The sequence below is a fragment of the Natrix helvetica genome, assembly GCF_964273705.1.
Source record: "Natrix helvetica genome assembly, chromosome: 6".
In the NCBI taxonomy this organism is placed as follows: domain Eukaryota; kingdom Metazoa; phylum Chordata; class Lepidosauria; order Squamata; family Natricidae; genus Natrix; species Natrix helvetica.
In genome coordinates, this window is record NC_138553.1 from 22109535 (window position 1) to 22126648 (window position 17114).

The window sequence follows — 17114 nt, forward strand, 5'->3', positions numbered from 1 at the left end:
CAGGGGCAACTCTATAAGCTGCCTTGAGTCCCAAGCTTGGTTGACTCTTGCTGGGTGATGATGTAACGAAAGTGCTTCGGGATTCCTATTATGGCTCTGCCTGAAGGAGATAGATCTTTGTTATGTAGAACAGACTGGCCCAGGCCTTCACAAAGGTGGTGGTGGGGGGTGAGTTTCTGCCTCCCTTTTAGGGGAAATATTCTGCCCTTTTAATATTTCCTAAAATATTTCATTTTTCTAGGAGAGGGGTGGATGCTAGCTTCCTACAGTGTCAACTAAAAAAAGAGCATCTTCATCAGCATACTGCCTCCGTTTCTCTTTCAAAAGTTTCTTGCAACATGAGAGTGGGAAAGAAATGTGGTAAGAAAAGGAACAATTTCTACTCTACTAGATCAGAAGACCTCCAAACTCCCTTCCAGCCCTGTGGTTCTGTAAGTATAGAATCTATAAGAGCAAAGCACTAGGTTTTTAAAGTTTAAACTAATCTAGTTACTTACAACTAATGGCTTGATGATTGTATGTTGAAAAGATCCATTAAATAAAAATACCAGACATTTTTTTAAAAAATCTGTGTCACTCCTGAGAATAATGTCTGCAGATTTTGCTTTTTTTTTAAAGGGGAATCAGTAATAGTCTTTTCACTCTGATAATATGAAATGTTGCCATGAAGCCATTGTACAAGCCAACCCCCTCAAAGCACCCATCGTTTTCGACCTAAGCATTAATGTGTTGTGTGTCCTTTGTAGTATTTCCTTGAAAGAACAGCCCGGAAATATTAGCACTACAACTCCCAGAATCCATTTTGCACTGGCGAGACCATTTCCCTTTTCTCAAGCATGCAGGGACTAGTAGTTTAAGCTCGCTCGGCTTCTTTGCTCAGCTTCAGGGTTTGAAACACCTGTCTCAGCTCGAAGAACGCTTTCTTGAGGGAGGGAAAAAAAAGGAAGAAAATGCGCAAAAGGCCCCGGCCTTCGGCTAGGCAAATAACCACGTCGCCTTGGAGAGCTGGGAGTTATAGTCCTGCCTGCCATGTGGAAACCCGAAACCCTTTGCCTGAAATTAAGTGTCTGATTAACAGCCTCGGTGGGCTTGTTCTGTGAGTTGTCAATTTCACGTTTGTCTCGTTCGTGGGGAAGGGGAAATCCCTAAAAGTAAGCCTTTTCTGAGGGGAACACGTGCAAGCGGTTCCCGGGGCTGCGTCCCGGAGAGGAATTAAAGGGCCCCGCCCACTCACAGAAGACTTCGGAACCGACCAAAGCGAGAGTCACGTGGGCGATTGGAACTAAGAATGAATGAAACAGGTTCAGAGGACTTGAGACATTTCTTAAGTCTCTCCCCCCCCCCACCGCCCCCGAGGTTGATGTTCTCCTATTTTGATCGGATTTTGTTTTCTTTCCCCCTCCCCGTTTACAAAATTACTAAATTGGGGTTGGGTGGGATCATCAAGAGGTATGTTTTTTAATGCCTGTACTATCACTCCCTGAGAGCTGCTGGATGAAAATACCAGAAAGAGGACCCCGCTTTTACAGTGTATTTTATGCCTCCTGAACAGATTAACAGAGTTGGAAGGGATCTTGTAGGTCATCTAGTCCAACCCCCCCTGGCCAAGTAGGAGACCCTACTCCATTTCTGACAGATGGCAGTCCAGTCTCTTCTTGAAAGCTTCCAGTGATGAAGCTCCCACAACTTCTGAAGGCAACTTCTGTTCCATTGGTTGATTGCTCTCACTGTCAGGAAATTCCTCCTTATTTCTAGGTTGAATTTCTTTTTGGTCAGTTTCTATCCATTATTCCTTGTCTGTCGTTCGGGTGCTTTGGAAAAAAAGTTTGACCCCCCTTCTTTCTGTGGCAGCCCCTCAAATATTGGAAGACTGCTATCCTGTCTCCCTTGGTCCTTTTCTTTATTAGACTAGACATGCCCAGTTCCTGCAATCGTTCGTCATATGTTTTAGTCTCCAGTCTCCTAATCAACTTCGTTGCTCTTCTCTGCACTCTTTCTGGAGCCTCAACATCTTTTTTGTAGCATAGTGACCAAAACTGGATGCATTATTCTAGCTTGAATTTGGTGGAGAGGCTGAACTTTTCAGTGAGACTGTGCTTGGATAGACTGTTATAACTGATTAGTTACTGAGCTACTTAATGGAATTAAGCTACTTGCCTTTGCACCACCAGCAACCTTAATGCAGGTAGTCCTTGGTTTACAACAGTTCATTTAATGACCAAAATTACAATGATACTGAAAAATGTGACTTATGACCGTTTTTCACAGTTACAACCTTTGCGGCATTCCCAGTGACCATGTGATCAAAATTCAGATGCTTGGCAAACTGGTTCATATTTATGACCGTTGCTGTCTCCCAAGGTCATGTGATCACCTTTTGCGACTTTTTGACAAGCAAAGTCAATGGGGAAGCCAGATTCACTTAACAACTGGGTTGCTAACTTATCAACTGCAGTGATCATTCACTTAACTGTGGCAAGAAAAGTTGTAAAATGGAGCAAAACTTACTTAAATACAGAAATTTTGGGCTCTGTTGTGGTTGTAAGTCGAGAACTGCATGTATTAGCCAGGATGCTATAGTCTCCCAATGGTTGGGACTTGGGAAACTTGGTTTAAAATGTGTCCTTCTGGTGCTTTATTCTTAAATATAATTTGCTGATCTGTTTTTCTTAACCTTGTGTGTATCTGTGTGTATAGACTTCAATGTTCTGCTTAAAGCCAAAACCTACAGTGTATATAACACTTTGAGGTAATCATCTTTTTCTTCTTCCAAACCTTAACTTTGTATGAAAAAAAAAATCAAATTTCACACCTTTAATATACATTCCTAAATTGTAATTAATACTGATAAAGTACTTCTTTTCTTCTCTATTTCTAGTACTCTGCTTTAATAGATAATACTATAAAACAAATATTGTATAAGTATAGTTTAGAAAAAAAAATATAATGCATCAAGACTTATAAACAATAAATAGGCAAAAAAAACTTTTGTCATAAGGGCCTAATGTATATTGCCTTTTTGAAATCAGTTACTCTCCTTTAGTTTAGCATCCCAAAATGACTTGTTATAAAGGCTGGCTAAGGATGCTAAATTGCTAACTCTGAAGGGTGGGGGTGGGGGCTGCCCTGAACCTAAATATAACATGTAATTAATGCCTAATAATAAACTTTACCAGAACAGCGTTGTTGTAATGGTGATTGACAATGGGAAATTTTGAGTGGCTACAAGGTTCTCTGTATATCTTTAGACTATTCCTTTACTAGCACTACTGTAGCACTTAGGTACTAAAGATAGAAGAAAGGACATATGGGTGGCTGATATATGAAAATTGCACTTTTATATGGGAACTGCAAGGGCATCTCTACTTCCCTGTCCAATTGTGCTAAATCATAAACTAATTTATAGAGGCAAGGGTGTATCCCCAAACAAAGCCAAACAATGGCTATAATTTTCCAGTTCTTTTTAAAGGAACCGGTCTAAATACTGGAGGGAAAAAAGGTCAGTGTCGTTAGATAATGAATGAATAGACCATAATTCTTTGGCTTTGTTTAATTTTTCAAGATGCAAAGTCCAAAGGGTGGAGCTGGCTTGCACAGGCTTGTGGTGTGGTTTAAAAGTTTCTGGATGAGAAGGGGATAAAAGGAAGAATTTAGTATAGCCAGAAGCTAGTAAAATTGGCCGTTCCCCGCCCCATGAAATTAACACTTACCTGACCAGCAAAAATTTAGGAGGTGAGATTTTTCCCGTCATTTCCTCTGTACTTGCATGGGAGAAGTGTGACAAGAAGGACTTATTCGTTCCATTGATCATTGAATGCCTGGCCAATCCTAGCTTTGTGTCTTTGTGTGCTTCCATCATAGCCTATTCAAAGAGAAAGGTATGGGATGAGATATCTTTTTATGTGTGATTGACAGCAGGGATTGGTTGGTGAGTACTATTAAATTGTTTCTAGAGATGAAAACTTAATGAAACACTATATAGCAGTTCCCGAAATATATTAAAATGAAAAGGAAAGTTCATGCTAAATAATATTGGAACTGTAGAAGACTGACTAGGTTTTTGCCTCATAATCTATGCAACTCTATTCACAAGTAAATTGCCCTGAATTCCGCACAGTTTATTCCCGAGAACAAGTTTATAGATTGCAATCTAAGTAGCTAATATATTACCCCTGGTTGTAGAAGCCCTTCTGTTTGGAGACTGGGTTCTGAAGGATTGGGTTGTAATAATGCATAAAACAGTATCTTTGGAGACATTTAATATAATTTGGGGATTTATAGAGAACTGGAGATTATTATTTTCAGGAGACAAGAATAAATAAAATAGACCAGGCACAGTTAATATATCATGAGGATTTGGTATATTATCTAAAATTGTCATGTGAAGGCATTCTGGGGAAGAAGGGGCAACCTCTGTCCAGTGGAAATCCAGCCTGGGAAAAAAACTCTGAATAATAATAATAATAATTTGGGATGGGTGTAAAGAGAAGGAACTGTAGTTCCTTCTCTTTATCACTTCAACCACATATGTTGTTATTCCGCCTCCAATTCAGGAGAAAGATCCCTTTTTGCCAAAGTTACAAAATATAGCACATTACACAATGAGAAAATACAATGGCCATAACAAGACCTCTTCTCTGGCATTATTGGTCTAAAATAATGTTTCCCAACCTTAGCCATTTTCTTTATGTTGACTGGAATTTTAAGTCCATATATTTTACAAAGGTTAAGGTTGAGAAACACTAGATTATAGGTTAGTTTATTGGACTTATATGCTAGTTGAAAATCAATTATAGTACATGATGTGTGAAATAAATTGTAAGTTATAACCAAATATTGTATGTCAAAATTTTTACTTGCTTTTACATGCTTATCCTTTGAAAACATATTTTCATAATTACAGGTTTTGATATTTAAAAAAAACAGGCAAAAAATGTGTCGGGGATAAATTAAATCAGGTTTGAAAATCATTATAAACAGAAATAATATGGCCCAAACTGTATTTGAGTGCTTCTAATGCTTGTATATTTTGAAATATAAAACATGCCCATTTGATTCAGGTGATTTTTAAAGTCTAAGATAATGCTCTCCTACAAGGATACTTATTCAGTGTCAATGAAAAACGGGTACCCTGTTTTGGAGCATTATTTGATGCATGTAGATGCTCCTGGCAGTCTTTTTCAGGCCACAATTTAATAGCAAATTGTTCAGTGTGGTTTCATCTGGCATTTAAAAAGTGATATATGCATCATGAAAAAGTTGTAGAATTCTGGTCATTATTATTTCAGAGTGAAAGTGACAGGGTATATCACATTTTTCAAAGCTCCCTAAGGGGTAACAACATATGTTATTTGCAAATAGTGTAGGAGCTAGTTCACCAGAGGAAAGTCAGGTTAAATATACTCCCACCCCCTACCCCCAGTGCTAATTAGCTACTTGCAAGCATTGTTTTTTTTTAAAAAAATGACTATATTTTTATTTCCTCTTACCAGACAGGATTATATATTCTTACTTTCTTTGAACTTGATGTGTTTTAAGATAATTGATTCTTGGACTTAAAAGTGTTCAGACTTATCCCAATTTTTGCCAATGGAGGAAACAAGGTGTTACTTTAAAGACTACTAAATTTATTATTGTGTAAACTAATATTTAGAATGCCACGAGATTCCTTTGTTTTTGCTGCAGCAGTTTCATTTACTATCTTTCTGGATATTATTAAATAACATGAAGGACCTTATTAGTTTTACTTGATATGTAATTGTTGCCTCTTTTACATGTTCAAGGAAGAATCTAGATTAAACTGCTATTGAAGTAAGGTCTACAGTGTTCAATGGGACTTATTCCTAAGTGTGCGCAAATTGCCTTATAAACTTGTGCATTAGATATTTAATCCCAGGTGAGAGAAAGTAAGTATTGAGAAATTTTGGAAGCAGCTGGGAGTACTGACAGTTACCATATGTCTCTAAAACAAACACAGGACTAGGCAAATCTTCAACACCAAGTGATAGCAGCATGAATTTATTGTCTCTCTTGAAGCCATTTGTTTTCCTATGGAAACAGAAAAAATTCATGGGGACATGGCCAGTTTACTTCAGCCTATTTGTATATTTGATATTTGCAATGGACTTTCACTGTTTACACCCAAAGTATATGATGACTGATATGGTAAGTGATAGTCATGGTCTTAATTACGTACTTCAGTGTTTGATGGGAAAAAGTAAAAAGGACAGAGTTTTTTAGTCAGCTTAACCACTGGTATGCTTCAGGTACCTTGGAATGCAATCCACGTCTTATTTAGTTTTGGGGTGTGAATATGAGAAACAAATGTACTAATTGCTTCAATTGTGATGCTATACGAATAATTCTTACGTTTTCCTTTGTGGTATACAGCTGCTAATGTACAATGCCTTGCATTTATGAAAGGTTGGTAGGTTTTTCTCACCATCATGTTTAGTTACCTTAGCTTCTCTTGCTTCAGCAGATGACAAGCCCTGGCAGAGATTTCTGGATTTGGAATCTAAACAAGATTGAGCCTGGTTAAGACTGTAGATGGGCAATACCAGGGTTGTAGATCAGACTAGGGATTACAAAGAAATAATCCTAGGAGAAACTTATACTTCCTTATTGTTGCAGAGAAAATGACATAGGTATATCCATGACATCTGCTACTAAAGCAAAATGCGTATTAAGAATATATTCAGTTTTGTTATGCTGCAGCCTGATTCTACAGTGGTTGAAATTCATTTTTTTCTCTCATTAATCTATGCTCAGTACCTTTAATGACACACACACACACACACACACACACACACACACAGAGTGACCTTTGATTTAAAGAAGTTTCAAGGTTAACTTGCAGTCAGCTGTATTACTCAACCTCATATTTTCAGCATTTCACTTGTTTGAGTGAATCTGATTGTGAATTATGCCTAGATAATTATAAGGAACTAGGTGGGGGAATGATTAGAGATGACTTGCTTCCCATAGTGGGTGAAACAAAAAAAAAAGCCTGAGGAAGTTGCATGACTCTAAGCACCACAGTTCATGTATTGTATTAATGCATAGTCAGCTTGGTTGATTTAAACATTACGTGTTGTGGAAACACAGCCATTTGTGATTTAGCTTCACAATTGCATACCAGTCAGAGGTGGGTTGCTCCTGGTTCGGCCTGGATTGGGCGAACCAGTAGTAGTGGCGCCTCCAGATGACGAACCAGTCACTTGCTTTCGTCATCGGGAGGCCGATAACATTTCTGCCTCCACGTCTCCCGGGCGCGGATGGACGAAGGTAGCCAGAATGGCGCCGAAGCAGTCCGGCGAGCGAGCGAGGCAGCGAGATCTTCGGTCACTTGTCCACAGGACTGCTTCCGTATCTCCCGGGCGCGGATGGACGAAGGTAGCCAGAATGGCGCCGAAGCAGTCCGGTGAGCGAGCGAGCGAGGCAGCGAGATCTTCGGTCACTCGTCCACCGGACTGCTTCCGCATCTCCCGGGCGCGGATGGACGAAGGTAGCCAGAATGGCGCCGAAGCAGTCCGGCGAGCGAGCGAGCGAGGCAGCGAGATCTTCGGTCACTCGTCCACCGGACTGCTTCCGCATCTCCCGGGCGCGGATGGACGAAGGTAGCCAGAATGGCGCCGAGGCAGTCCGGTGGACGAGTGACCGAAGATCTCGCTGCCTCGCTCGCTCGCTCGCTCGCCGGACTGCTTCGGTGCCATTCTGGCTACTTTCGTCCATCCGCGCCTGGGAGATGCGGAAGCAGTCCGGTGGACGAGTGACCGAAGATCTCGCTGCCTCGCTCACTCGCCGGACTGCTTCGGCGCCATTCTGGCTACCTTCGTCCATCCGCGCCCGGGAGACGCGGAGGCAGAAATGTTGTCGGCCTCCCGATGACGAAAGCAAGCGACTGGTTCGTCATCCGGAGGCGCCGACAACATTTCTCCCTCTGCGTCTCCCGGGCGCGGCCGGACGGATGTATATAATATTATATATAGTATATAATATTATATACTATTATTCCATGAAGAGAGGTGAGGCCCTGCCTCCCTTGCCTCTACTGACCGCACGTCACTGCTGGTAGTAAGAAACTTGATGGTTGACCAATGCAAAGTATTGCTGCAAAATAGATTAAGAAACAAGTTGACAATTGGAGCAGCATGAAAACCTAGTAAAATAATACAATGCCTCTTTGGAGTTATGGGGATTCTTTGGTTGATTAGATTTGCATGTAATTGCAATCAAACAAGGTTGATGATAGTTAATAGCAACGGCTGTACTGTAATCCAGTTGCACTCATTGGAAAGCAGTGTCTGTGTACCCAAGTCAGTGGCAAACTGCAGTTTCTCCCAGGACATGCAAATCAGATGGGTTGGTTCTGGTTGGTGAAGTTAAGGCTTAAAAAGTTTAATGCTTATAGTAGCATATTGGGGCTGATATATTGAGTTTGCATATAAAGGGGTGAGGGTAATTTAATCCATCCTTTCTTATTACCAGAATCATGGGGCGGGGGGGGGGGAGTCTTCATCTGAAAACATTGTTGGCGCTGTGAGAAAATGCCAAATGTCACTAATGGAGTATTCTCTTCCTTAAAACAATGCTACTGTCAAATTCATTTCCTTCAATATAATTCAGAAGCTCTTCATTGGCCAACGAATGTGTTTTGGACTATAGAATTAGCATTTTTCTCTTGAGTCTAGCTAACTAAGTTATCCTTTGTTGGGGTGGTGGTGTATCTTGTCCATTTTCTAAAGTTAATTTCAGTTTGATGAGACTAAAGTGTTGACTTTACAGCATTTTCTTTTTAAATAGCTACTTGGAAATTCCAAAATACTTCCACACATTTCATATTTGCAGGAGGAGGAAAGAGGCGCAAAAAAAGCATCAGTGTAAAGGTTGCCCATTGGGATTGTGGGCAAAGAAGGGCCTCAGGTGCAGTGACTCACACCTTGCTTATGACTTTAAAGTTTTTGAAGCAGTACACATTGCCATAAAGAAACTGGTCCTCAATTTTTTAAAAAAATATAAAATAACAAGATTGTACTATTAAATTGAGGTAAGGACTGGGCTCCCAATTTCCTTAAATTCCAGTTCTGTTTCTTAGTAAAGCACCTAGTCAAGCTAAATTTTGCTTTTTTTTAAATGTAATTTAGAAGTTTTGGTTGATGCTTCTAAAGAAATTCTGTAGAAGAGGAGGAATGATTGGAAAGGGAAGTAAACCTGTGAAAAGACCTTTCAACAGGGAAGTACTTAAGAAACATTATTTTACTGACTAAACACTTTTCTCTGCTCAGCTAGCTCTTCCAAATGTTATATATATATATATATATATATATATATATATATATATATATATATATATATATATATATATATATATATATATATATATATATATATATATATATATATATATATATATATATATATATATATATATATATATATATATATATATATATATATATATATATATATATATATATATATATATATATATATATATATATATATATATATATATATATATATATATATATATATATATATATATATATATATATATATATATATATATATATATATATATATATATATATATATATATATATATATTTGCATTTGTAGCTGTCTAGGTAAACTTGTATGATGGGAAGCTAGCAGTTTCGAAGATCTCTTCCTATGACAGTGTTTCCCAACCTAAGCTACTTTAAGATGTCTGAGCTTCAACACATGCAGCTTGGGAGTTGAAGTCCACACATCTTAAAGTTGTTGAGGTTGAGAAGTGGTCCTCTAGAAACACTCTGAGGCTTTGTATATCTTGGCCCTGCTTCATTCTTGCTATAGCAGCTTGGTAGTTCTTGCTACCACAGTTTTATCTTCCAAGGGATGCCTTGCATGACGCCCTGATCCTAACCTAAGACAATAGCTGTTTTCTTTATAATCTCAAGCAGCAGAACCTGGGAAAAGTGCCTTCTTGAAACCCTAGAGAGCTGCTGCCAGTAGTGGCACCAACATGCCAAATGCTTTGGCACAATACAAAGCAACCTCATACGTTCAAGATTTCCTGTATCCTGCTTGCCATAACTCCCACATTTTTGCATAACACGGGTTGTTCCTTCAGAATCAAATAGTCCTGGCCAGTTATGCCGGCAAAGGGTACAATAAAGAAACTATTGACGTTGACTTGAGGAGAACAGTCCAAGCGCTCGATAGGGAAGAGCTGGTTGATTTGCAATTTTCCTGTTTGAAGCAGTTGCTTTCTGGACCGCAGTGGCGTGGCAATGCATTTATTGATTTAGATTTGCATTTGGAAGTGTTGGTGCTATTAATGCTATAAACACAGGCACAACACATTGGATGTGTGAAATGCTTTGCAAAACTCTTAGTGAACTCATTGATCTTTTTACTTAATCTGTGTCATACACACGCAAGGGACTGCGTGGTTTTTTTTAGAACAGAGAGTAAACTCTAGTTTGGATATTGTATAGGCCAGTCTTCCTAGGAGTGACTTCTGTTACATTGGTGATTTAGTGAGCATACATGTCCATGTGCTTTGGTGTGATAAGAATACAGAATATAACAAAGGGAATTAGAGATGTGTTTTTAGGCTTAATTACATTATCGATTAAATTTATTTTACTCCTAGTTCTATCAATGCTTTCAGTAAAACGAAGTAAAATCTAACATGTAAATTAAACCAGAGGCATTAAAAACAGCAACAAAACAATTGAAAGCCTGCCTTTATATTTATGGGAATACAAATATAGAATACTTGTTTCTGAGACTTGCCAGAGAAGGTACAAAAACCTGACTTTTAAGGTCTTAAAATTTGCATAATCTTGTCAAACAATGATTTGATAAAGCCACACTCTGAATGTTTAAAACCTAAGTATCCAAATCAAAGGAGAATAATCTAAAAAACCTCAAGGGAAAAGCTATTCAAAAGGGTGATAGAGAAGGTATGTCAACTGTTGGATTTTATGGGATAGGCAGAGACAAGGGGAGAAAAATAGTCCCTCAGCTCTCCAGGCCCTACATCCATGATGGCAAACCTATGGCACGTGTGTCACAGGTGGCATAGGGCACGCAAGGCGTTTCCCTGTCAGCATGTATGCGCTGACCAGCTGATTTTGGCCTTCATTTGCGGCCATTTTTCTCCCTCTGGAGGCTTCAGGAGGCTTTCCTAAAGCCTCCGGAGGGAGAACAACTGCCCAACATACAAATTGAATGTTGGAAAATGGGCCATTTCTGGCCTCTGGTGGGGTGGGGGAGGCAGTGTTCGCCCTCCCCAGGCCTAAGGAGCCTGGGGAGGGCGAAAAACTGACCTACTGAGCCCACCGGAAATCAGAAAACGGGCCGTTTCTGGCCTCTGGAGGGGCCAGGGAGGCCGTTTTCACACTCCCCAGGCTCCAAGAAAGCCGTGCGTGCATGCGTGCATGCATGGGGCAGTGGGGGGGGGGGCACAGCATGGGCATGTGACCATGCGTGATAGCACGCCCACTTTTGGCACCCGAGGTGAAAAAGGTTCGCCATTACTGCCCTACATCAAGGTATTGATCACCATCTTTAAAGCGCTCCATGGCAGTGGACCTAGTTACCTGCAGGATCGCATCCTACCACACACGTCCCTGCGACCTATCCGCTCACACAGAGAGGGGCTCCTCCTGGTGCCGTCTGCTAGTCAATGCCAGCGGGCGACACCTAGGAGTAGATCCTTCTCTGTGATGGGCCCAACCCTCTGGAATGACCTCCCCCCTGACATTCGAACTACCACCGACCTCCGTTCCTTCCGGCAAAAGTTAAAGACTCACCTATTTCAATCAGCTGGCCTGGCACTTTCTTAGTTCTACCTCCCGGGGATTTATTCATTTTAATTGGGTTTGGGGTTTTAAAAAGTTTTTAATACACTATATACTATATTTAATATTTATTATTCTATGTACAGTCTTGCAACCTCCTCCACCTACGTATTTAATTATTTAACTGTTTTGTATGTATTTTATAACGTATTTTAGTGACTGTACACCGCCCCGAGTCCCTTTCGGGAGAGGGGGCGGTCTATAAATATGAATAATAAAATAAATAAAATAAATAATAAATAAATGTAAGTTGCTTTGTAGGTAATAACTTGAATGGTACCTGGAAGCCTGCTGGTGATAAATACAGGACAATTAGGAAGATTACATGGCTGTACTGAAGTTTTCCATAACTACTTGTGCTCTGCATTCTGGACCAGCTGTAGCTTCTGAGTGGCCTTCAAGGGCAGCCCCATGTAAGGCCTATTGCTGTATTCCATAGTGAAGTGGCTTGGGCAGAGAATCCAAATAAATACCTCTTGTTAGCAGCTTGTATCTACATATATAAAAACGACTCTGTGTGTGTGTGTGTGTGTGTGTGTGTATACTACTAACTCTGGTACGCCTTGAGCAATTTCAACTAAATTTGGTACACAGATGACTTACTCTCTGGAAAAAAATACTGTGTGGTTAAGACACTGTTAATACTCCTCGGGGTGTGTGTTCTGTTAAGATACAGCCTGTTGTGCCGTACTGCCTTACTGACGTCTACTGTACAGCGCAGTGGAGTTGCCATGGTAACAGCTTCACAGTGCTCCTTCTGGTAAGGGGGAAAATCCAACATTAGAAATTACGTTTTGTCCGAACGTTTCCCCCCTATAAATAAATACCTGGGCAACGTTGGGTTATCAGCTACTTAAAAATAATTATGAAGGTGGTAACCATGTAAAGCTATATAATAGCTGCCTTGCCACTTCATGTTTACTAAAACATTTTTATGAGTCTCCATTTCGGTGTTTGAGGTGCTGTTTACAGATTGAAGGTACCCATGCTGAATCTAAAGCAGTATATCTCAATGTCATCGACATTAACATGTATGGACTTCAACTCCCAGCTCAACTAAGGAATTCTGGGAGTTAAAGTCCTCAGGTTTTAAAATTGCTGAGTTTGATAAACACTGATCTAAAACACCTTTCAATTCATATCTTGAACAGAAGAAGTCACAGAGACATGTTTAAATGGCATGGGGCTGCTTTGCTTTATTCATAAAGTGCTGTGTATGTGTGTGTGTGTGTGTGTGTTGCTAGGGAATAAAACAATCATCCAAGATGGTGAAGAATATTTTGTGGGGACTGAAAGGGATGCATCAATGGATACTTAGTTTTGCATCAGTGAATACATTATGACCACTATGGCAGTCATTTTGTGAAAGTGTTCATGATATGTTGTTAAAACTCTAGAGGAGTTCTCTAGCGCAAATGCTGGATTAAATCCACCTTGGTTTATGTAAATCTAACAATTTGTTCTCATAGTCTTAAACAGATGTCTCACAGGAATTATAGGACTTCTTATTTGTGCAAGGTCTATTGTATTATGAATCTTCAGAAAACGTCCAGTAAAGCATGTCAAATAATATTAAAATGTAATAAAACCATTAGCTGAGAATTATCAAAAGGTGGCATGAATAATTAGGTTTCAACATATACCTTGATAGCTGTTATGTCTTAGCCTCGGAGACGTGGCTCCGTCTCCGAGGCTCGCCATTGGTTGAGGCGTGCATGTGGCAAGAGCGGGAAAGTCACTGTTCTCTGATTGGCCAACCGTGGGACTGCCTGCATATAAATTGCTGTCAAGCGGAACTAGTCAACCTTTCTGGTTCTGGAGTTGCTGTTGCGTTAGCTGTTCTAATAAAGCCTTGTTATCCGAGTACTGCCTTGCCTCAGTCATTGCCACCCCCTCAAATATAATAATAGCAGTATTACTTTTTCTGTAGGAGGATTTCCTTAGGTAAAGGTTCCCCTTGCACAGATGTGCTAGTCGTTCCTGACTCTAGGGGGCAGTGCTCATCTCCGTTTCAAAGCCAAAGAACCAGCACTATCTGAAGACGTCTCCATGGTCATGTGGCCGGCATGACTAAAGACTGAAGGCGCATGGAATGCTGTTACCTTCCCACCAAAGGTGGTTCCTATTTTTTCTACTTGCATTTTTACATGCTTTCGAACTGCTAGGTTGGCAGAAGCTGGACAAGTAACGGGAGCTCACTCCGTTACGCGGCGCTAGGTTTCGAACTGCTGAACTGCCAACCTGTCTAATTGACAAGCTCAGCGGCTTAGCCGCTGAGACATCGCATCCCTCCTTTTTTCCTCTATAAATTGGGTGCCCCAACAGAAAACGTCTTTTTACAATTTGATGCCTATTGCATATCCCCAAATTTAATCTCCAGTGCTGCTAGTTTTAAACTTTTTTAGGCTTTTGAGAAAAACTTAAATGGTGGATGGTTATTTCCACTCAAAGAAATTAGTGCCAAACTAGAATGAACCAGTGATCTACTCAATGGAGGGGATGTTTACATGTTTACTAACCACCTCTTTGGATGCCAAGCATGGTATTTCCACAAAGGTCTTTTTTTTTTTTTTCATTTTTAGAGGTGATTTTTAATGTAGGTCATTTTTCCACTACTGCATTAAAGTACTGTCTATCCTTGAGTCAGCAGAACGCTATGACATTTGCTGCCCCAGTGCTGATCACTATTCTTCCTCAATTGCTTTGTTCTCACTCACTGCTGAATGGTGCTGTCCTGTGCATGTGAACGTGTGATAAGCAAAGCGATTAGTGCACATCCTCCCTCTTCTGCCCATCACTGGCCGACAGGAAAAACATTTGCCAATCAAGGCGATGCAGCAGCACAGTGCTTGCCTGGATGCAGGACTCTAGTATCGTCTCCAAACTGCTCCTTGTCCTCTTCCTGAGAGGAACTGAACTGAATATATATATATCTTTAAAAAAGAGCAAAGTCACAGAGCAAGCTGAGTCAGAAGCAGCATTTTTAAGTAGGGTTCTTTCCTTTCTTTAAATAAGCAACAAATGCTCGCTTCCAGTTTCCCTCCACACTCTATTTGGGGAACAGTTAGGGGGGGAATTGGGTTGGTCCCCACATTTCATGAATACCCTGCTTCAATACAATAGCAGAGTTGGAAGGGACCTTGGAGGTCTTCTAGTCCAACCCCCTGCCTAGGCAGGAAATCCTATACCGTTCCAGACAAATGGCTATCCAACATCTTCTTAAAGACTTCCAGTGTTGGGGCATTCACAACTTTTGGAGGCAAGCTGTTCCACTGATTAATTGTTCTAACTGTCAGGAAATTTCTCCTCAGTTCTAAGTTGCTTCTCTCCTTGATTAGTTTCCACCTGTTGCTTCTTGTTCTGCCCTCAGGTGCCTTGGAGAATAGTTTGACTCCCTCTTCTTTGTGGCAACTCCTGAGATATTGGAACACTGCTATCATGTCTCCTCTAATCCTTCTTTTCATTAAACTAGACATACCCAGTTCCTGCAACCGTTCTTCATATGTTTTAGCCTCCAGTCCCCTAATCATCTTTGTTGCTCTTCTCTGCACTTCAACCTTGCACTAAACCAGTGATGGCTAACCCTTTTGTATTTTTGTATTTGTGTGTGACAGCGTGTGCATGCATGCCCACACCCATAATGCAATGAGCATGCAACATCCCCCCTACAGGTCCCGCCCCTGCGCATGCAACCTCCGCCCCCCTGTGCATGCGTGTGCGACCTCTTCAGCGGCCTGTTTTGGGCCTAGCAGGCCTCCCTGAAACCTCCTGGGACCATAAATGGGCCACGGGGGCCCTGCGCTGTATCCCTGACGCATGTGTGCATGACCCTTGCCCCCCCACACGCATGTGCGTGTGTCTCCCACATGTGGGAGAAACCTGCCAATCACCTGGCTGGTGGGAGGCGTGTGTGTAATGCGCAGTAGAGCTGAGCTGAACAATGGCTCACGTGCCTGTAGAGAGGGCTCCGCGTGCCACCTGTGGCACATGTGCAATTCGCCACCACAGCACTAAATCATCCAGTGTTACTACAGTGATCTACATCCAGTGATCACCATAGCACTCTTGCATAGGCCTCAAAGACTGTCAGCGCATCATTGTTGCATCTAGTTTTTTAAGGAGACAACAGCAGAATGGCAGCAGATGAGATAGATCTGGAAGAAAGGAAAAAATAAAAAAACAATAAGCCAATAAGGATCCCTTTGTTCCTTCCCACTATTGATCATCTGACTTTATCTCCTGGATAAAAAGTGATGAAACTATTACAGATTTTACAAACCTTGTTAATGGGTGCTGTTTGAGCGGAAATACTGCTTTAAAAACCATACAGATAACAATGACTGAAGCTGGTCTTCCTAGTCTAAGAATGAGATGAAGGGAATGCCACAAGGACATAGTGCAGGGGTGTCCAAACTTGGGAACTTTAAGACTTGTGGACTTAAATTCTGGGAGTTGAAGTCCACAAGTCTTAAAGTTCCCAAGTTTGGACACCCCTGACATAGTGGATATGGCCAGGGATATTTCTGTCCCACTTAGATGCAGGCGGGAAAAATTTTTTGACCGGTCTGCAAAGAGCGATTTGGCCCATTCAGAATTTGAATAAGTCTTTGGATAGCATATTTCTAAAGCTGTCTGTCCAGCAGTATTGCTATTAATCAAGCATGCAAGCCCAGAGTCTTCATGTTGTGTAAGATATTTTCTATTAAACAGAGATGAAGAACTCATTGATTTTTTTTTATATCCACTGCCCTCTGGGCTTTGAAATCTATACCAGGTTAGTTCATGCTTATCCTTTATCCATCCCTACATGCCAGCTCTGCGATATCAGGCAGCCGCTATGTAAATATTTATTGCTGTTGTAGTTGTTAATGTTGAAGAGAGGTTTGGAAGAGCATTGTCTTGGCCTACTGATGCAGGAAACCCTTAATTCTGTCTCTGTAAAGATGCAAGAACAGGAAAAGTTGGTGTTTGGTTTTGGAGGGATGTTGATGTGACACTTAGTTTCCTTGGTTCCTCTTTTGCTGTAGCTTGTCACTTGTATTAACGGTTGGAAGTCTGTCACCACCTAACTAATGAAACATCCTTTTTCCCCCCTGTCTGTTTGACCAGCGTGCTCCTCCAGTAGAAGACAATGGGACTTACAGATGACTTGAGGCTTGACTTGGTTGAGACTAATGTTACAACAGCCACACTGACTTTTCTGGTGATAATGTTGGTTCTCCTTGCTTGGTAAGTAAATTTATGAGTTAAACTTTCTCA

General features: G+C 40.8%; 1 protein-coding gene across 6 annotated transcripts in view; it reads left to right on the top strand.

The window, feature by feature from the left end:
* The first annotated feature begins 382 nt into the window (after window positions 1–382).
* The window catches only part of TBXAS1 (thromboxane A synthase 1), a 252198-nt gene continuing 235466 nt past the window's right edge, over window positions 383–17114 (top strand). For 2 of the 6 annotated variants that reach the window (XM_081957163.1, XM_081957168.1), the window contains exons 1-2: window positions 848–1096; window positions 16965–17084. In XM_081957163.1, coding sequence (XP_081813289.1) covers window positions 16987–17084 — 98 coding nt within the window. In that variant the 5' untranslated portion in view covers window positions 848–1096; window positions 16965–16986. The other 4 variants (XM_081957166.1, XM_081957165.1, XM_081957164.1 and 1 more) reach the window with 4 other exon arrangements.